The sequence below is a fragment of the Osmia lignaria genome, chromosome 3 (assembly GCF_051020975.1).
Source record: "Osmia lignaria lignaria isolate PbOS001 chromosome 3, iyOsmLign1, whole genome shotgun sequence".
Taxonomy (NCBI): Eukaryota; Metazoa; Arthropoda; class Insecta; order Hymenoptera; family Megachilidae; genus Osmia; species Osmia lignaria.
The window spans coordinates 4,290,326-4,312,865 of record NC_135034.1 but is presented as its reverse complement, the minus strand read 5'-3'; the positions used below and the strand labels follow the sequence as shown (position 1 = coordinate 4,312,865).

Genomic DNA, 22,540 nt, shown 5'->3' with positions numbered 1-22,540 from the left:
TTTTCTTAATGCGACATAGCTAAATCTTGAAATCGATCAAACTCTAACTTGGTTCATTCACTGTTTGTTACAAAGACGAACCATCAATTTTGTGCGAAGAATATTAACAAAACGTTAACGTAGTAATTTTCCTTAAGCCTTATCTTTTCATTTGATATGCCACAACTGCTATTTTGAGATACTTTTATGTAATGAAATCATGTCAAACTTTCTATGCCTCAAAACTTCATAGTAATCCTACACTTTGATATAAATCAAATCATGGTAACCAACTAAAGAAGTTCCATCAAAATTTCCAACGTCGTACGAGCAAGTCGAAAGTTCGAAGAACGAAAGAAAAACACAAAATACGTGACACGCTGAAAGGTACACCCTGTTTGTTGGAAATAAAGGGAAAGGTGCATCGCAACTGCAACTTAACGACTCGATGCACCGAAAGATTCGAAAGATCGAAGATACGTGATCGGCAAGTCAAAGTTTCCATTCTCGTGCTTCGAAAACGAAATGCTACTCGAACGTAGCTCGGTGTTTTAAACCGGAAGCGTTCAATGTAAGCTACAACAATGAACTCAACTACCCGGATTTATCTTTCGACGGTTCTGAGAGATCTTTAACATACGTGAGGAAACTTAACATCGTTCTTCCATTCATTCTTTTCAACAAAAGAATTTCATTGTAACGAATATTTAAATAATAGATTTTATAAAAGATACCTTCGTTGTGTACTTTTTCATTTTTAAATAAATTTATCCCCAAAATTTTCTTTAATTTATTCAATTTCTATCGAATGCAATTTTCTCTGGATTTGCGTATAATAAATGCATAGAAAAATTTTTTTTTTTTAATTTAAATTTTGAGCAGATCAAATCCTCTAGTGTCACGAGACACGTTGCAACGGAGCAGAAACGATGGATCCCGAAGAAAGTCAGTCCCCTATCGTCAGCTCGAGGCTCGAGTCAGATCTAATCTGCAAGTCTAATGCAGTTTCGCGTAGCGCTGACAGATTCGTTGAAAGTATTTCCCGTGATAAGGATCTGCCTCGAGATTGCATGCCTGAGATCTCTTCTTCGCCGCGCGAACAAGAAAGGCTTTACGTTAATTGCGAGCCCGACACGCGATAAAATAATTACTCTGCCAGGATTGTTCGTCGATTAACGCCCGTTTCATCAGACGCTCGAAAATTCCAGATAATCGATCGCGTATACAAAATTAAATTTTTATAAAAAAGAAATTCATTAATAACTCGTTATGGTTGCATGTTAATATTTAAAAGGTAACATTCATAAATTTGCTAATGCAAATTAACTCGTTTCCAGTGTTAATTAAAATATGCTAATTTACCAAATTTCCAGACATTTGCATCTTGAGAAGCTAACTAAAATCCATTTGTTTATGTAAATATATGTACATACCACGTGAAAATAATAACCCCAATTGTAACTTTTATAAAAAAAAGAAAGAAAAAGGGCACCCTTCGACTACCCTTAAAAACGGTTTCGTTTTCGTACAATACCGTTAGTCGCAAAGGGCTGCATTTACGAAAGATCGCAAATTACAGTTGAATGAAAATTACAGGGACCCATAAGGGTTACGAATGAAATCTACTTACGACGATTCTGTTGGGGGTGACGTCCAAGGGTCGTGCTCCGAGGACAGGGGTGGCCGGTGCGCTACCCCTTCGACAGGCCTTCTCGTAGGACGTGTCTGAAACATACATTTGGAACATTTATAATTCAGCACATGGTAATTCAAAGAGTGGGCGTTTCCGGTTCGAGTTGGGGGGTAAATGGTCACATTAATTATCGTATCTCGTTTCGAGTACGAATGGTAATTGGCAACGAGCCAAGTAAACTGAAACATTGTTACAGAAATAAACCTGTCTGCATTAGCTTTCCAAAATTCATACTAAAATCGACCATTTATCTTTGATTCATTTTTATTAAACAATTTTAGATTTGAACGATGTTTCCTTTTTAACTCTCGGATGGCGGACTATGGAGAGAGCCAGAAATAAATTTAATTCTATTATTATTTTTTATTTGCAATTCATAAAAGAAAATGCTAAGAATTAATTTGAATAATTACCCAAAAATGATTTCATTAGTCTCTCAATAGAAAATGGCTTCAAAAACCAGTGTATCACTCAATGAACGTACCAAGATTAGGGTTCAACCCCTAAAGAAATAACAAACATCGGTAAACGTTTCAAAGCTCCATTACATAGCTTGATTAATTGAAAAAGTCATTCACGAAGTACCTTAACACGGTTCTCTCCATTTAGTTCGAACTAACCACTCGACACGAGTTCTCGAGCAGCGTTTTCAAGCTCTCTGCTTGCCGCCACGGACGTTTCCGGCAACGGAAATCAACTAAGGGAGAGAAGAAAGGAGCCGTGTAATTAACGCGCTTGCAAAGCGGTTCCATAGGACCCCCAAGACCTTTCCTCTCGACCTCTCCTGTTCATGGTCAGCGGTTTAAACGCTTCTCTTGGCACAACAGAGTTACTCTGACTCTTTCCTCATCGTTACTCAGCTTCTGACCAGGCTCAGGACAACAAAGATTCCTCACTTTCTTCATGGTTAACGATCCCCGGCAGAGCCTTCTTTATTCTCGAATTTATTTCAATTAATTTCAAGCTGCACTCGCAGCGGGTGAACGATTCTCGACCAAGAGTATGGCTTTGATATTTGCAGCCAAATTGGTGGTCGGTTCCGTTTTCTTAATTAAGAATAACACCGTTTATAAAAAAAAAAACAGAATGCGACCGGTTGTAACTGGACTTCCATGGATCGAAATCCATGAAAACTAGTCCCTGAACGTGTCTCGTGTATACCACGAAACACGAAGCGGTAAAAGAAAGACGCACGTGTCGAGACTGAATAGACGCATTCCCCGACGACGACCTGTGACACAAATTCAATGGAGTTCGAGGAAAAATAGCGAACAAAAGGGGCACTTACTTCTTCTGTAACTGTTAACAAGAAAGGAGACGAACAGGATGTCCTACCGGTGCACCTCTTCTTCTTTTTCTTCTTTCCTGAATCGGACGGTCTGAGGTCACGTGTTACGTCGATTTGCATTTTGTAAATAAAGTCAAATAAATTCTAATCAGTGCCATTGCATGCCTGATAGAATTATATTGAATTTAGCTTAGCTTCGTTTAAAAATCAGAATGCCAATTCACGAATCTCAAAAATTCAATACAAATCGTAAGTACAATATCCTTTCTTCTAAACAATTACTCTGAAATCTCCGAATGAAAGAGAAACCTGAACACAATGAAGAAATAAAGAACGGGTTCGAACAACATGCCATTCGATCAATACCCTTTGACATGAATTCGTGTGACGAAAGAGCGAAAGATCGATCGTCGGAAAGAGGAAGAAGTCGCGAGCGGTACAAACGGGACGCCCTCGCCTGCTCGAGGACACATCGTCGCGAATCGAGTATGAATAGTTAATTGGCCGGGCAGAAAGGGCAGCAGTTCGCGGCTGGCGAAGCCTTTTCCATCGCGGCGGATACGGCGAACCGAGCTGCAGCTGCACCGGCATGGCACCCCGTGCAGCGAGAAAACGCATCTTTTGTCCCGGCATTCGGAGAGCGCAACACGAAGGCGACTCACAAAGAGCTCGCCGAATGAATTGAAATTGAAACGTGGGTACAACTTGTATTTCTCGCTAACGACGCGATCACGCGAGCGAGGAGTTACCATTTATTAATGATACTGCGAACCCTTTTCTCCCTAATCGCCGATCGCACCACCCTAAATTCCATCGATCCAGGGATTTCGGTCCGTTTCGAACGTTGCCAGGGGTACAATAAGGGAGGAAGGGTTCTACTACCGTGACCCATTAGCGGGGCGTGTAATGGGAAGCTTTTGAAAGAAAATGGAACGGCTGGTGGTCTGAATTGATACGTCTTGATTGTTCATCGAGTGATTTTTTTTTTCGTAGCTTGTTAGACCGAAACGCTGTTGGGGGTTGGTCAACAGAGATTGATCGTTAGATACGTAGAGGAATTTTTTATTTTGATATGGATATTGTTAGACATAGGCGCGTTAGCGAAGTAGAAGAGAGGAAGCGCGGCGGAACGATTCTATATTTTTGTGTTTTTGGGGAGAAAAAGGAAAGAACTTGAATTCTGGTCTCGGGAGCCGAAGACCCTCCGTTTATTAGTTCTAATAATATAAAAGAATGTTTAAATAGCTGAGGGAAAATGATTTTGGAATTAGCCTGAATTTAATTGGAAATTAACCGGAGGACATTCGGCGTGAATCAATTGAATTCGCTATGGTGAGGATGGAATCAAGGGAGAGTCAAGGTTGGTGGAATCGTGAACCATTCAGCGTGCACAATGCGCGATTGTGCGGTTCGCAAGGTCGACCTCTTGCATTCCGTCGCGTGACGTAACGCAGCGTTTAGAAGCTACCGACGCGACGTCGAGGCGATTTTCGGCTGCAACAGATATCGTTCATTCGTTCATAAATGACCCAATTCAATGGGACCACCCATTGCGTAACATACGAAGAAGCAGCTTTTACTATTCAACCGTTACCATTGGACTTTGATATAAATTGGACCATGTAACACGATATTTTAATAAATTAAACAAAATTCAATTTATCAAACACAGAATTATTTCCTCTTCCTTATCTTCAATAAATAATTCAATGGCGTACTACAGAAAAAGAAAAAATTTACAATATCTTATCTGACTGTTACGCTTGAGAAGCGTGAATCATGCTGCTCATTAACGCGTTTACCAGGACCATTACCTTCCTCGATTCTCCCATAATCAAAGATGATTCCTAAAGCATCGTTCGGACTCGAACACATCACACCACCTACCGCATAATGGCACACAAAGAGTTGAACGATAAGATCGCGATGCAAAACTCGCTTGGCTGACCGTGACAAGAAGCGGTCACGAATTTACGATCCTGACATTCTTTCCTTGCTTTCTGCCGGCTAGTCGAAAAATCAAATTCTTTGTTGAATAAAATATCGCACGGTTTGCGTTAACATTCAGAGAATTACCGAAGTTCTTATAAAATGTAAAACGATTCTGCTATCATCGTAGCGTTAAGAATTCAAACACCTCCTACTTCATCGTAATTTTTTTCATTAAGGAAATCATGAAAAATTTGAATCATGGAGAATTCGTGAGAGAATTTTCCTTCCACGTTCCGTGAATTTTTGGCGAACAACCAAGAATTTCTTCTCCCCATTAGAGAGGTACTAGGTCTCTTCGAGGGACAATGCACCGAGGAGGAGCAACTCCAGTCTCTCGTAGAATTTCTTTTAATAGATCATCCGGAATAGTCTAGCGACTAGACTCGAGAAAATTTTCTTCCTCCCTGGAAAACTCGGACAGGAGGATTAATGGAACGACGGAAATTCGATAAGAGAATCTTTTCCAGTTAACTTTGAGGGAAACTTTAGTCATCGTTAGAGGGAGTATTATAAAAAGGAAGTATGTAGTTTTAATTTTGAGTGATATTTAGAGTTACATGGTGACGTTAAATTGAAAATTCTATTTACGAACATTATAATTCATTTGACACATCTGCGAAAGAAAAAGAAATTAACTCGTGAACAAAGAGCGAAAGTAAAAAATGAGTACCAGCACAAGTTGCACGAGTTCTAATTAGAAGTGCTCGAGTTCTAAGCTCTTTGAATTTATCATCAACCATCCAGACGGTATTCGTTATTTAGAAACACACGGTGGTTGCTTTTTGTGATTGGAGAAGCTGCTTTTGCACCAAAATAACGCAAAAACCGCAGGTTGCTTTTTATTTCCACCTTTTTATCCTCTTTTTTTCGTTGGCTATCGTTATTTCCGCGGATCACACCGAGGGATCCGCCTGCTTTGAACTTTGAAGGATTAATTACGCTTTTGATGTCAGCTAGGGGTCAAAGGTGAACCTGTTTCTGCGGTATTCATGAAAAAGGTGAACCACGAGCTGGCAGAGTGTAAACGAACAATCCACCGACGAATTTTTATTTAAATTAAACAAAATTTCTATGCGTCGTTCGTCTATTGCAAATTTATAATAATTCGAATAATTTACTGCAGTGTTTTGATATTTTGATACTTTCCATGTGAAATTATATTCCACCCTGTTTGCTCCTCACACGTTGATCAACTTACAGGACAGTAACCTAAAACTGGACTCGAATGTCTCTTAGTTAGGTTCAGGCGAAGGATTTCCGTTCTTTACATAACTGTTCGTTGTTTTTTCTGCTCTGGGAACCAGAAGGGATGGAAGGGTTACGTTGCTTACTTCGTGTTATTCGAGAAGCGTTTAACTTTCTACCTTTTGTGTTCTCGCGTGAACTTAAAATTACGTAACAAGGGATCCATTCTTTTTGCCTGATTCTCAGGCATCCGATCGTGAATTGCTTTTGTTTTCTGATACTTTCATCCTTGAAAATTAAATTTTTCTTAGACGACACGATGTTGATAGATTATTTATCTATATTTTAAGGAAACAATTTCGAAAATCGTTAACACGTTTTCTGACCACTGAAGTTTATGGCGCGAGAAGTATTACTTATATTGCAATTATTTTATAATTGCAAAAAAATTATAATTTTATTAAGTTCCATGGACAAGTATTCGGTAAAAAGAATCAACGTTGACGACTAACTAGACGGACTGGTTTCTATTGAAGTCGACCGCTAAACGGCCACGATTCATGGGATTCACACGCCATTAACCCCACGATGACTGTTAACACGTTTGCGAAAGAATGCGACAAGATGGTACGCGTGGGGTTGGTACGTTTAATTTATCGCTCTATTATATACTGACATAGGGTTATTCACAATGGTCATTAGTAACGACGAACAAAATTCACCCTCAATTCTTTTTCCTTTATGGGCTGCTATACAATATTCACCATGAAACATATCATTAACACTTAGTTACAATGAAAATGACCACACATAACAAGACACAAAAGAAAGGCTAATTGTAAGTAAAATGTTTTTAAACGAGAAAAATTAATTAAACTAATTAAAAATAATTTTGTCAAACAAATGAAACTTTATCGGATAGAAACACTTGAATTTCATAAAAATTGCAAAAAAATTCCAAACCAATTTAATATTTCTACCCGATAGAAAAGTAATTCAGTCAACCAGATCGATGGAATGAATTCTTTCAATTAAAACATCGCGAATCGAAGCGAATCAATCGAATGCAATAGAAGGGTAGTCTTTAATATTCCCTCGGGACTTTTGCCTCGTCTCTCGACTTTTCACCACCGACTGCAGTCTCTCGATTTCTCTTTTTTTCTCTCGCGTCAGCGATGTACCAGTCCATCGAAAAGCTATCGGTGTCGCGACAACGCCTCGTGCAAGCTGCCAGCCTCGCTTTTTAGCCTGTTCTCAGCTGTCCGTTCCATTGTCCCCCACGTGGAATTATTTATAGGCGAAGGATGACCAAACGCAATTTATGTCGGCTGCACGCATTGTCCGCGGCCGACGTAAACGTCCGCTTTTACTCGCTCGTGTTTCATCGAGCTGTCGCCAGAGAGGACTTTTCTGCACGGGGGGTTAACAAATACGAGCACACTGATATCGATGTTTCACACCCAAGCCGTGTTAATTTCATTAGTAAACAACACTGTTTTCATTCGAAAAATCATTTCTACCAATCTATCATTATTTCTATCACTAATCGATAATTTATTTTTGATTATTATTAATACATTTATCATTTCAAAAATACTACTTCAATCTTTCATTTCTGTTAATTTATTATGTATTTTATAAAATATAAATAAATCTCTCCAATAAAAAAAATTATATGAAAACCTATAAAAAAAACCTTGTTGTGTACACATTGATTGAAATGGTTTTTCCATCACAATGATCGCACAGAACACTATTTCATTGTACTCCTCCCATAGGAATCATCGATTCGTTTCAGTCAGCTTTTCTGCATTTTCTCGACCAACTGGACATATTTGGCTGAGGCGTGAACCAGCTTTCTCATTGTATAGATAACTATAAATTCAGAGGCTTTATATCGATCGCCATTAGAAACACTTTTTCCATATGCGATTCTATGTAGAACGGAGGTAGGATCATTTGTCAAACGAACGTCAAACAACGTCCACGAAATTTGGGCGAATTTTACGAAATGATGGAAGCCTGTGAATAACAGCGTGGAGTCACGGTTACGTGATTAATTATTTAAGGACGCATTTGTTATTCCTGACATACTGCGAGATATTAAGCAGATGGAGATTCTGCTAACGATTAATCGTCCTAGATTCAAGAATTTCATTTCATCCCCTCAGATTCTATTTTCCAATTTACCTATATTAAAATTTTGGTAAAAAATTTGAAGGCCTAAATTTACTCGAAGAATCTGCCTCCATTGTTAAAAAATCAACAGCCTATTCCAAATTTTCCTCTCAAAATACTTTCGAAAAATACAAGAAGATATCATGTGTTTTTCATTTGTAGGCAATTAACTTTATTTTTGTCAGGTAAAACAGTTCTTTTTAGGAAGACGGACCGATGGGGTGCGGTTATAATTATTAAACTATTCACTTTCGCGAAGGATTTGGAGAATTCCTTTATTTTAATTATATCACCTCTCTTCGCTCGTCAACTAATGAGTGTATGATCGTCGATGATCTATAACCGTCTGATCAATTCCCTAAATCTCTCGTCCTCGCTCGCGGCCGGAGGGGCCCCACCTGAGAGAGGGAAAAGAGAAGGGGGAGACACCACGACAGTAGACTAATTTACCTACACTTTCAAACGAGAAATTCATTTTATCTTCTTTGATTGGCGTGAAATTTTTCGATAAATACTTCACTGAAGTGCATTATTAAAACTGCATATTGCACGTACAAGTATAATATTCCTTAGGTGTTCGACCCTCGTGTAACACCACCTACACCATATAAATCACTGCGATGTTATTTATGGTTCGCCTTGATTTGCATGAAGAAAGTTCCGGGAACGTGTTCGAGTTTCTGCGAACGAGTTTTTCCCGTTCTCGCTCGATTTCAATTCGAAAGTGCATAAGGCGCTAATGCATCGTGTTGATATGCACGCGTATGCACCGTGCAGCCAATACACGACCATACACGTGTCGTTTCATTTAAATAGAATCAGATTTGTTTTGATATTTTTCAAACAAAATCTTGCCTATCACTTCGAAGTGTTCAGGGTGGAAATACCCCTCATGGATTACGATTTATCGCGCAGCGAGGAGGTTTCAAAGGGGGTAGTTCCGATTCGCATACGCGGTGTGGATAAGAGAGGCGTGAATGGTGCACAAACGAGCAAAAGGCGGGTCTTCAAAGCGACATAGAAGACAGACCATGGCGAGCAGATGTTGCTCCCTTTCGTTTCTCTGTGAATCTCTTCCGCGACGCCCGTCAAGTCATTTCTATTTTAATAAAGCCATCCTTTTTTTTCATGATACGCCTGTCAGTCACCGGTTTCCGTTTCGATGACAGAAGATCGTTCTGTTACTTCTTCCCTTTTTTGTGATCGGAACCCTTTGAAATGGCAACGGGTGTGGCGTGATTTATGAGTAAAATAATGATCTTCGATATGATAACTTAAGAAAATGAATTTTGCAAGTTCGTAATTTTAGAAAAGATCCATCAATGTTATAATAACATTGCACATTTAAAATTATTAGAGTTTAGAAAAAATGATTGACAATAACATCCCAATTTGCATTTCTAAATATATTAACTAGTTATACAACAGAAATGCAGTAATTTATTCTAAAAGCGTCGGTCAATATTCAACACCCTTTCAAAACAAAGACCCACCCCTAGCGTTCGTATAAAACAAATAAAAACATACTAATTCTTCACTGCAGGGAGCTTTGTATCGATCCTGTGTCACGGTTTCCCTGTCATTCTTTTCCCTTTTCATTTGCCGTTTTGACAGTCTGCCGCGTGTAAATTACTAACGATTAATGACCGCGTCAAATCGGACGGATCCGATTTCGCACGGTGCGTTTTATACAAATGATATTAAACACGCCCTTCAGAAAACATGTCAAGCTAACAACTGAATTCTCACGTTCATTAAATTCTCCTTTCATTTGCTCGTGCATTTCAAACGCGAGAATTAATATCACCTAATTACAATCCCCCATTGTTCTGCTTAGTTCTTTTATCCGTATATTTATTATTGCAAACTTGGCAAAAGTGAAACATTTCTAAAATTAGGAATTTAAAATACCACTAAAAATAAAGAAGACAATGACACAGAATGGTATTCCTGAGTTGCCTAAATTAATTAATAACACAAAAATCTACAATTCATCGTACAAATAGGATGTATTCTTTTTCCAGCAAGGCTCAATTGTAAAGATTCATTAAATCGTGACAGTGATGCATCACCGTGATGAAAACGAGTTTCCTACAGGGTGGAAAGGGTAAAAAGGTAAATTGTCCTTGTAAAACCGACCGCTTCCTGTTCGACAACTCCATCGCGCTTACCTTTTGATTTCTTCTGTTCTATTGCTATCGAAGAATATCCCGTAGAGAAGATATCCTTTAAAATTTATGCAAATCGTTTAGGCTTTCGGTGGTCCGCGCTTATCAAACGCATACATCTTCATCGATAATTCCATGATTTTCACGGTAAATACGATGTTCAATAGACGGAATCTTGAAATCGGTGGAAAGCCGAACGGTTTATCGGACGTATTGTATCGGGGGTCATACGATGCGTGTTTTTCTGTCTTTTTCACGGAATGCACGCGAATTTTCTGCGACCCTGTTCACGTGCAACAGGCTGCTATTGACGATACGGTAGGTCAGTCACGTTATGCAAAGAGCGTGGGATCGACGCCGTGCGTCGTGTTGCGAGAATGACCAACTTGCACTCGAGAGTGCATACGAAGCGAGAATTTATCTGAACGGCTGTTACAAAAAAATTTAATCCGAGTATATTATGCTCGACTAGATTTACTCTTCTCTTCGAGGAATTTTATAAATCTTTTATATCTTTAAAACGATGGATAATCAAGAAATTTGTTCATTTCTTCAATTGAAATATTTTACTTATTTAATTTTCATAATAATAAAATTTCCATGCAATATTATTCTTAATTACACCCGGTGCATTAATAATGCAACGTCTGAATACAAATAAAGTAACGACATATATTAATGATCTAAGCGCGTGTCTTAATTACACGTACGAGAAATGAATGTTAGAGGAACAGTGAATTTGACCAGACTATTACTGGATGAATTCATGGCACACATAGCTGCGAGTACTCAATTATCGAGTCAAAGGAGTCGATTAATAAGGAGAGATTTTACTGACCTCGTTCCCTTCCGGAATCGCTAATGAATATTAATTAGTCTATTAATATTCAAATACGTGGCCATCGATTGTATACTCGTTGCTTTGCTTAATTGCTATTAAGAATGATCCCCTTTTATATAATCGCTTTCCATGCTGAACTGCCTTTCTAAATTAAATACAAGTCAAACATCGAAACACGGAATGAGCTAATCGAATTAATCCAGTGAATGTATTACTTGAAAGGTAATTCCTCTCAATTGAAATGTCTACGACGAATACTTCCTGATATTGAACTTTCTACTGTGATATTTTTGAAGAATTAAAAAATAAAATGAACAAATGGTTAAAAGAAGAGGCAAAACGATGGAAAAGGGAATAAGCAACGAACAATTTGATCGTATACGATCCATAGTATACCTCTAATTGAATCGAATGCCGGCCTTGTACCCAGAAACGAAGAACCAAGCACTCGGTGTCCCCGGGGAACACGATCCAACGATATTTCACGGTGACTTCTCGGCGGAGGATGCACATGCAACCATGCGCAAGGAACTGGTTCCCTTCGAATAATTATTCCCTTCCAGGTAAACAGGCTTTATCTCGCGATGTGGGTCCCGCGAGCGACTTCCACCGTGTCAGCCCACCTCGAGATCCTCTTCAGCATCGGCACGCTTCCTCCTACTGATTACCTTTTTCATTCTCCTTCCAGCTAACATCGGTCAGAAGTGCTGTTTTTAATTATAACTTATTTAAGATGTATTTTTTCGAAATACTAAAGTCAAGGATCACTATCAAAGTGAGATCAAAATGGTTTTAAATAATAGGGTAATTACTGATTCTAAACATAGCTCTGATTATATTTTAATATCATCGAATAGAATTTTAATTTATATTAAAAATTGTGAGAAGTCTCTGTCTCTCTCTCTTTACTTATTGTTCGACTGAAATATTTAGAACGGTACTTTGTTTATTAGAATGCTTCAGCTTAAATCAGCTTTTACCCTAATTTTCCTTTTCTTTTAGAAAAATTCTAAGCTTTTCTTTTGAAAAAAAAAAAAGCAAAATTGATTTTTGCATTGAGGACCTTGAACTATGCGCTTCTTCAGCTCGCAAGCAGAGGAAAACAACTTTTCATCTTTCTTTACACGCGTCAACTAGTCTACCTTGAGAAGTCGAGTCTCTCATTGAGATTCAACCTCGATTTTTTGATAGAGCAAATATCCACGACGCGATCACTCGCTAATAAAGGTAATAAAGCCGATCGTAATTCAGCGGCTGATCTTGTAGCAACTTGTAGCGAAGGATAATCGTGCTCGATTAAGAATGATGCTGTTAATTGCTACCGAGAGGACGTTCTCCTCTTTCCTATAATCGGTACGATGAAAAAGAAGAACTTGTGCTTTAAAGTGATAAAAAATTAAAGGTATTATTCATAAGAAAATACAAACAAGCAAGATGTAACTATCTTAGTAATATAAGTACTGAAGGGAATTAATGACATTTATTAAAACATTGAAAAATGAAAATATTCCAGACAGAAAGTTCAGTTAATTAGACAATTAATAATCTAATTCAATAGAAAACTTATGAACTAATTTAATTTTTAAACCATATGAAAAATTTTTAATAAACGAACTTGAAAATTGAAGAACAAAAAATTTAATTAATAATTCTATTTTTGTTTCAGAATTGCAACTGCATGGCTGCTATTCGAAAGGGTTAACGGTATACGAAAACTATAAATCAACAACAAAGAAACGGATAAAACACGCGTCGGAAGAACACGATTATCCTTCGATACTTCCTTTTCCCTTTTCTTTTAAATCACGTTCGACGTTCCTCCTCGCGTTTCAAACGCGCGATTCTTCCGCGCCGTGGCATCCGGTGAATTTTTCAAGCCACCACCATCCTAGACAGCAACTTCCAGCAACTAACGAGGAATATTAAAAAGCAGCATCGTTGCGCTTTAATAATTACTTGCCGTGCACCGAGAATGATTACGCTCGATCGATCGGTATTACAAATAACTTCCTGCTATTGCGTCGATCACGTAGATTCTAGCATCGAGAAAAAATCTCCTTGTCATACCACACTCGTTGTTTTATGATTTTCAAATAAAGTAATAATTCCTCGAATTAAAAAACTCTTTCGTTACCGAGGATAACTACAATCCCTAAATTTTCGCCATAAAAGGAATAAAGTGTCCCGTAACTGACGTTTAACGCAATATGTTTCTTGGTGAAATACGAAAGGAACGCAGAACGTTAGGTGAATTTCATTTCTAAACGGTCGATTCGAGCTTAATGGAGCGAATAGTAGGCGCGGACCTGAAAGTGTGCAATCGCGTCGCTCGAGGACTCTCGTTTCTTTCAGCCTGTTCACGGATACCGGGGGCCCTAAGTGGGCCCTTTCTTCAAGGGGTCTCCGACGAGAAAAGGTTCCAAGGGACACGAGAGGCCCTCGAATCGAACCTGGCAATTGGTAATACTAAGTACTTGTTTCATGGATGAGTGGAGAATAACCTTATGCCGTGCTTCAATCACGCTTTCTGTCGGCTTGAGATGAAAAATAATCTTTGACCTATTTAACACCAACCTCCTCGTTCGTTAATTTCCCACCTCACAAAATTTATAAAATTTCCTAAATATTATATGTATTCTCTGATGAAAATAAAAAGTCTGTAATTCAAACACTTTCTACCAAATGAATCAAATGAATTAAATGAATTTTAATTATACCCGCATTATAATTCAGCATAATCAACCACGAATAGACAAATACCTTTCTTCTCAATTACACAAGCGTCCGTTTGCATAATAGAGGGAAAATGAACATCGCGACGTGTTCTATCGTGACTCACGGATAGACATTTTTCATTTCCAATCGAACAATGAACATCCGCCTGGCGTACCTCGCATTTAAACAATCCACCGTTTCTAACTACCTAACAAAGCAGTTTTAATGTGTTGCAGTATTTATTGTATTTTTTCTGTCCCCGAGGAAATAATAATTCAAAAAGATGAATTTGTTAAAAATGTAAATATAATGAGTATCTTCGAGTATAAACACATGTCCTTAAGAGTTTAAGCCTCGATAAATTTTCCCTTTTTGTATCATTAATTTTCTTTCGATCGCGTTAGCTTATCGGTTACGGTTGCCAATGCGAACAAGAGGAACACACTCGTCCCCATGGTATTATCGCGTCGCTGGATCGGCATTCCGCTCCGGTAATAATGATTACCGCGATAATAATTAAGGATAATTGGAGCAGAGTCGGGCACGCGACCCTGAAGACCAGGCAGATGCGAGCGGCTTTCTCGAAACGCGTCGTGCTACAGCTGCGCGTGCACATGCAGATGTCGAGCAATGTTCACGAACGTAATGTTTATAAAGTCTCTCGTGTTCTTCGCTCTTTCAACGATCCTACGCCGTGTAATTGTCGTCTGCGCTATGCACGTTGTAATTGCAATCTAAATTCGCGCGACTTTCATGAAAGTTTAATCGTCGCCGCTGAGTATCCGTGTTAAGATGCCTTTTTATTATGGAATTATGAAACCGTGACACGTGTCTCACGAGCAGGACGTTGTAAACATTTAATCATATACAAAGTATTATTTTTTTTTTTTTTTGGTTCGTTAAGAAGAAATTCTGAGCATACGATTAATTAACGCGTTAGATACTCGAGTAATAATTTTTATAATAAACCTTCTTATTATAACCGAATGAAATTTTAATATTTCGATTTTAGGCATTTAGACAAAAATGGGAAGTGGAAATTTATTAGAAATTCTAAGCCTACAATTAATTAACGCTTTAGATACTACAATAATGACTTTTACCTATAATAAACCTTCTTATTATGAACTGAATGAAATTTTAATATTTCGATTTTGGGTATTTAGACAAAAATGGAAATTAGAAATTTATTGGAAATTCTAAGCCTACAATTAATTAACGCGTTAGATACTACAATAATGACTTTTACCTATAATAAACCTTCTTATTATAACCGAATGAAATTTTAATATTTCGATTTTGGGCATTTAGACAAAAATGGGAATTAGAAATTTATTTCTAAAAATAGCTATTTATTTTATTTTGCACGGTATCGTCGTCGTTAATGATTAATTCAGTGACGGTTAATTCGCAGGTGCTGCAGGTGCACGTGGAATGGTTAGCAGGAATTCGCGTCATTGGCGTCATTCAATCGCAACGGCCTATTATAAAGTGACATTTCGAATGTTTCTCGTTCAATGGTACGCGGCAAAACCTATCGACCGGAATTTCATTTAAACGCTTTCTCTTTCGATTAAGCCACCATTAAATTACGAGCTGGCAAGGTTCCTTCTCAATAACAGCATGGATTAATAATCTTACTTTCGACGTAATCGCTTCATTGCTTTTAACCGCTGGCTTATTTAAGAATCTCTATAACAAGGTAGAATAACTTTTAATATTCAACGTAATAGTTTGGATGGAATTTTAGAAACATTTCGTAGCTAATTAAAATTTAGTCTTTTGCATAAATTTTAATATCTTCTACCTTCCATTTCTTTATCAATTATATATACACATAACTTGTTTATTGAATGTCAGATTCTTTTATAATTTTATCTTCATATGAACACAAGTGTGCTCACAAGAATCATAAATCTTTCATAGATACGTTTACACAGCCTCCTTGAAACGTGACTGTACAAAGAAACTCGTTTAGCTTCTTAAGAAATTAAGTAATACATTTTGTCACGTTTCTCGTTATTTCCGTAAACTTTTTACTAAACGATTATCTGATAGATTATTTTGACTAAAATATCGAAAGGTTTGACACGTTCATTGGAGTTTGCTGATGATCAACAGAATTAGCCAAAATTAATAAAAAGAAAGAGGAGCAGAAATTCTAAAAATTTTAATTTCGACGATATTATTATTCGGGAACGCCTAAGGGAAAAAGTCAGACAGTCGAGTAAATCTAGGAGAGAGGATGAAAAATCCTGGACATCACTATTTTTCCTGGGAAATCTTCATTTGATCGCGAGTTTAGACTGTAGTAGTCAGCATGTCAACCAGGTGTTCCACTTCTGATAATATCAAGTTACTAAATAATAAAGCACGATTCGACAAGGAAATACGAAACCCTCTTTTTTACAATTCTCTATCCAAGCTGATCTTTGAAAGGCACAACAATAACAAGTCAGCGACAAGATCAAGTTATCAAAAGAGAACGCTGGTCACGTTGATAATAATTAATTCAATGTCCACGACACGAGCTCGTTCACCTTCGAGTCAGCCTGTAATTAAGCAACGTCTGCTGCAGTTTTCCATTCTCTAACCTCTACCTCTTGCTTTTCTACACGGCAATTTCTTCTAGAAATGCCTGAGCAATAAGTCACCGCGACACTATAGTGAACGTGGGAGGTTGAGATCATTGAGGCTACGATGCTTTCCCTCCTCTGGTTTCTCATCTCTTTGCACTCATGTCCCTGCTCCTCTTATGGGTTTCTCATCTTTTTTTCTTTTAATCGGGAACAAAACTGTTCTGCTACAGCCTGGAGCGGAATTTTTACCGCTTGGAATTCTTTGAAGAGAGGGTGAAAATATGGGGTGTAGTTTATGAATATGTTACAGACTTACTAACGATAAATCCAAGCTATTGTTATGTTATCATAGAATTTCTATAGAAGTGATAGAGAAATGTAGAAAATAGAAAAATTAGATTTAAAGTGATATGAAAGTATCCTAATGTCACTAATCAACCTCTCAAATAGAAAGATTGCTTGCTTCAATTATTTGTTTTACAGCCATTAACAATAAAGAATCCTCGTAAAAATTATAACACATAATGTACAAGAGTCCCTAAGGACTTAATAAAAAAAAAAAAAAAATGAAGGAAGAAAACATCCCACGTACATAACACTTATAATGTACAGTGAAAAAAACGAAAGGAAAGAGGAAGCTAATTTCTCTGTAAAGTAGCAACAAAAAGAGTACTTCTAATCATCAAACCCATCGCCGGCTAAATTACCCTACCCACTACTTGTTTCGCGCAATCAAACCTACTCGCTGGACAACGGTTTATGCTGCATACGATGCAAACAAAATAATTCAACGTGCAGTAATAATTGAAGACTCGCGTGATACACTGGTACTGCGTTCCTCCACCATAGACGTGCATTCATTATTTATCAAGCAATCAGTAACCCACAGTCGTTAGAATGTTCGTGAAATTGTGACGTTGAACGTATGATATTAGCCTAATTACCAAACTATTCAAGTGAAATTTTGTACCATTTTAAAAATGGTAATCAACCCATTCACTGCCAACTACGAGATATCTCGTAGTAAGCGTCTGTACCAAAACTGCCAGCTACGAGATATTTCGTACTTTGAGCATCAAGTTTAGATTGGTTGCAATTCGTCAGGGAATAAGTATAAACTTATAAAGCCGTTTGAATTAGGAGTTATTAGAAAGAATGAACGAAAATTTTATATAATAATATTTTATCTTTTTAAACAAATTTACACAATAACGCTTTTTATTAACAAAATAATAACTTAAATTTTCTTAAAATAAAATCTTGGCGCCCAGGGCGAAACGTTCTAAATTTGCCTGGCAGTGAATGGGTTAAACTAAATAATGACCTTAGAAAATCATCCGCAGTATTGAATTTGAAAATCTGAAGAGAGGTTTAGATTTCTACGCACAGTTCTTCCCGGGGGGCGCAAAAATACCACGGTGCAATAAAAGTTCCTCGACGGCATATTTAGAGTTCCGTTTCAACGAGAAGCGGCGCGGGTCCACTCTTGGAATGGGATCTTTGAACTCATTCCGAGCGGAAAGACCGTTCGTCAGAGCGGCGAGCGGATCGTGGAGTACAAACGCGAGCACGTGGAAAGACTGGGCAAAAATATCATTTCTCTGGCACGGGATATGAAACTGGTCGTTTCTTTTCTGTACATTTTAAAAATGAATAAACAATTATTATTCAAAGATCTTGTATTTGAATTATTAATTCAATAACATTTTATTGAATTACCTTCCATAATTTCACTCATTTTTCTAAGATAATTCAGTTACTCATTTATGAAGACAGACTCTAACGAGAAGCATTAATGAAGATGCTATAATTTAGAAAGCTAATAAGAAAGAAGAAACATTAGAATGTCTGGCATGAATATTCAATAATTCTGCGAACAAAGTTCTTCTAAAGTTAAACGGATGATTTTGAAGCAAAAGAGTTTCACATGTTAGAAGAATAATTTTTAAAGAAATAATGTAAAATTTAAGAAAGGTACGAAATTAAATTAAAATTGGAGCACTCTCCATGGTCCGCCGTCCGAGGGTTAAAACATTCTAAAAGACACGTCTGCTCGAAATATTCGCAATTAAACAGTCAGCACACCGCTTACTCGCGGCAATTAAATTTCCAACCTGTTGTGTGGCTAATTGTCAATTAAGAACGTCCGCATTAGTTGCGCGATACCGAAATAACGAGAGGAAAGAATGTGAATGAAACGAATACGACTCACCGTCAGGATACAATAATGATCGTAGGGCGACAACGCGTGTACAATGTTTGTTTTCCACTTACCTGAAACAGAAAAACAAAGGGAATGTTTAGTGTCACTGTTGTAATACTGATAACAAGAGGTCGTTGCTCTGTTGCGAGGTTAATAACCTCTGCTAATGAACTAATTTATGAACTGAGAGAGAGCAGACACAAGAAATGCTTGAATACCATAAGTATTCATGGTTGTGTACATCATTTGAGATCGTTCAAGTTCTAACGACTTTCCGTTCTGGAAATTTTGGAAGAAATCGAATTACTCTGGTATTTATTTCTATGATATGAATAATAGAAATTTAATTACTCTTATTTAATTAGTTACAAGTTTAATTAGTTTTTCCTCCTTAATATTTCAGTGATGATGTCTATGCACAAGAAGCATTCATTTATTTATTTAAACTATTATTGTTAGATCTTACTTGAAAAAATGGATCTCCTTATCTTCATTGCACGAAAGGCACCAAATAACTTTCACTTTTTCATCAAATAATAATTAATTTGACGTTGAAATTCGACTCACTGAGAATAAAGATAAAACGACAGTAATCAAAATTGAAGTAATTATGAATAACCAAGAATTTCTAAGGTTCATGGAAATCCATATCCCTCTACTGTTTTCATAACACTAAAGGACATCCGTTAATTTCCTGAAAATCCATTGCGTTTGCGTTTCCCCCTGGAGGGGATGAACAACGGACCTCAAACGTGATCCTCCTTCACGATTGGCCGATTTTCATTTCGAAATAGAAATCTTATGAGGCGTGAAATTTTACGGGTCAATGTGTTTTGGGATATGGTCACAGGTACTGGATTAAACCATTGGATGTGCAACAGTTATTTTGGGACAACGATCCACCAATACAGGGATCAGAATCATTTTACAAAAATAAAAATTTCCTCGTTTTTTTTCTCTTTTATTATTAACCAAGAAAGAAAAAAGACTAAAGATTTTTATTCTTACATTATTTGTATATTTTTATATTAATGAAATTAATAAAATGTATTAATTAGAGAAGTTAATGCCACCCTCCTGTGTGTATTGTATATAATATATTCCACCTATTTCTTTACTTTCAATTACTAGCATCTATTAATTACCTTTAATTACTATCATCTGTAAGAATGCAGCGCTCATTTAAGTCAGAAAGGAAACTGTTCAAACGTAATGAAGAACAAGCAGGGCCGAGTGTTAAAGTAAGACACGGTGATTAATGCTCGACAGCTTTGAACCTCGCGAAAGAAACGAGAAGAAGCTGCACGAAAAACTATAAGCATACCGAAGAAATCGTGAAGCACGCCGACATGTTTAGCCTTTAAATTCTTTGCAGTCTAATAAAGATCTCTCGTTTTAATTTCTTTCCTCTATAAAGTGCATGCGTGCATTCCAGATAAGTTTCAATATGCAAATATCAATTTTTTAGGTGTTAATAGACTTTCATATTTATGAATCCTTTTATGATAAAATAAATTTTCACTGCCACTTAGATATCGCGAATCGTTGCTATGTCTCCATTAGAAAAGTATTAGATTGCAATGTGACATGATTTCATGACATAAAAGTATTACAAAATGCCACTTATTGTACTTCAATTTAAAGCTTAAAATCTGACAAACATGACTACATAAAAGTTCCCTAAATATTTTTAACACAAAATGGCTGACATTTAAAATTAGACATTCGCTACTAAACTGAAAATTGGTTAAATCACGATTTACTTCAACGAAGAAACAACCATTTTGTATTTAGAATATCAATAAAATCTTTACGTAGATATCTTCCTCGCAACTTAAGCTTTAAATTGATGTACCACAAGTGACATTTTGTAATACTTTTATGTCATGAACTCGTATAAGAACAAGGATGTTTCGAACTTCGAAAGAGAGGAATGCACAAGGGCAATTAACAGTGTATTAAAACTGCTATTGATTGAAACTAATATTTTTCCGAGTTCCCAACAAATTTTCCCTTCTCAGTATCCTATGTCTGACGACAACACCCACACCTCAAAATTCGTAATAAAGCTATGACTAACACGAAGACCCAAGATCGAGGCCCTTATTCACCAGCTGATTCAGAGGACAGCTCTCCCTTCTAAATACACTCGGCTTTAATTATGTATTTCGTAGAGAAGGGGCTCCTTTCCACTCATTTCACCGCCAATGACTCACTTTAGCCTTTGGGCCAAGGCTCACACAGCTACTGTATTTTCTTCCATTTCATAGGCCTAAATGCTTCTTCTACCTCTTATCTCCAGAATAATATGTTTGTACAATTGTAGCTATCTTTATAAAATATTTTATCAGGTAGTCTCTGGCATTGGCATTGAAATGTGTCAAAGAATATGGATCGTTTGTAAATTATTATGGTATAATTGATGTTGAGAAAAAATTTTTAATTAAATTAGAAATTTAGGTACGGTAATCCATTTCCTTGTTTCATTTAACACACTTTTACACACTGCGGATATAAACGGTTTCCGTATTGGTTTCAGCGGAAAGGAGCAACTTTTCTTTCCCAGAAGTCGATGCACAGTCGAACCATTTTATCACCACTGGTTTCGTTATCGATAATGGACAGGAGACGGTCGTTTCCAGATAACTGTTTCGCAAGGTGTTCCGATAACACGGTTCGGACATAACCGTCCGGAAATTGCTGGGAAACTTTCCCAGACTTGTAACAAGAGCCTCGAAGATCCAACTGGAAAAGTTTCAGGAAATGAAACGAAATATTTCTTGCACTATTCGTTCTAGAATCGAGTAGCCCTCTATAAAGTACTCCCTACCCGTGGCTACGATCAACCATCGATGACTCACTGATAGATAAGCGTAATGCAATGAGATTTTTACAAATCATTATATCACACGGTATACAATTACTCGTTTCTCTGTTCCTGTCTTTCGAAATGTACAATAGAAAGATGAAGAGATAAGACTGGTCAGATCTTTTCTTGGGTAAGTATTGTTTCTCTAATATTAATAATTGTCTTTTAAAAATTCTAATACATACACAGTTTCAAGCAGTTATGCAAAGAAGTTGAATTTTTCTCTTAATTCAACACTGCATAAAACTCGGCCGATCCTAAGTGTCATTTGAATCCATGTTTTGCCATCATTATAATTTATCTTGCAACTGTATCGGCAATCTAATGATCCAGTAACACTGATGGTACACTTACCATGCTCGTGTCACGGGTCATTGATTACAGACCACTGGTGTTCCATTGAAGTGACGATAAATAAAGAACAGAAATGGGGCTACTCGTAATGATGTTCGAGTGGGTAGGCAATATATATTTTTGATGCAACATTTATAATTTATCTTTAATTATGACGGTGCACATTATCGGATATGATCAGAATTTTGAACAAATACTATTTTCAGAATGATGCATAAATATCTCGAGAAAATATAAAAAAAATTGGTATGATTCATTACTCAAATACCTGAGTCATTTTTGTATGATGAAATTGAAAACCCTATTTGGTTATGAATAATTAAAATACTAATTACTTAAATTTCTAATTTTCCCAAATTCAATCTACAGATTATTTGCCTTATTTTACAACCTTTTGACCGACTTTCTCTCAGCATTAACAACAATTTTTCTAACCGACCCGTTTCCGCTTGGCGACAGGTTCCTTTGATCAAACGTATCCGCCTTTCCTCTCGCG

At 37.0% G+C, this 22,540-nt stretch overlaps 1 protein-coding gene across 23 annotated transcripts in view; it reads right to left on the bottom strand.

The window, feature by feature from the left end:
• The window catches only part of raskol (Ras GTPase-activating protein raskol), a 214,866-nt gene that overhangs the window by 17,711 nt on the left and 174,615 nt on the right, over nt 1–22,540 (bottom strand). For 22 of the 23 annotated variants that reach the window (XM_034326050.2, XM_034326054.2, XM_034326065.2 and 19 more), the window contains one exon: nt 1,610–1,704. In XM_034326050.2, coding sequence (XP_034181941.1) covers nt 1,610–1,704 — 95 coding nt within the window. Of the gene's footprint in view, nt 1–1,609; nt 1,705–19,287; nt 19,805–22,540 lie in introns of those variants that run through there. The other variant, XM_034326067.2, reaches the window with a different exon arrangement.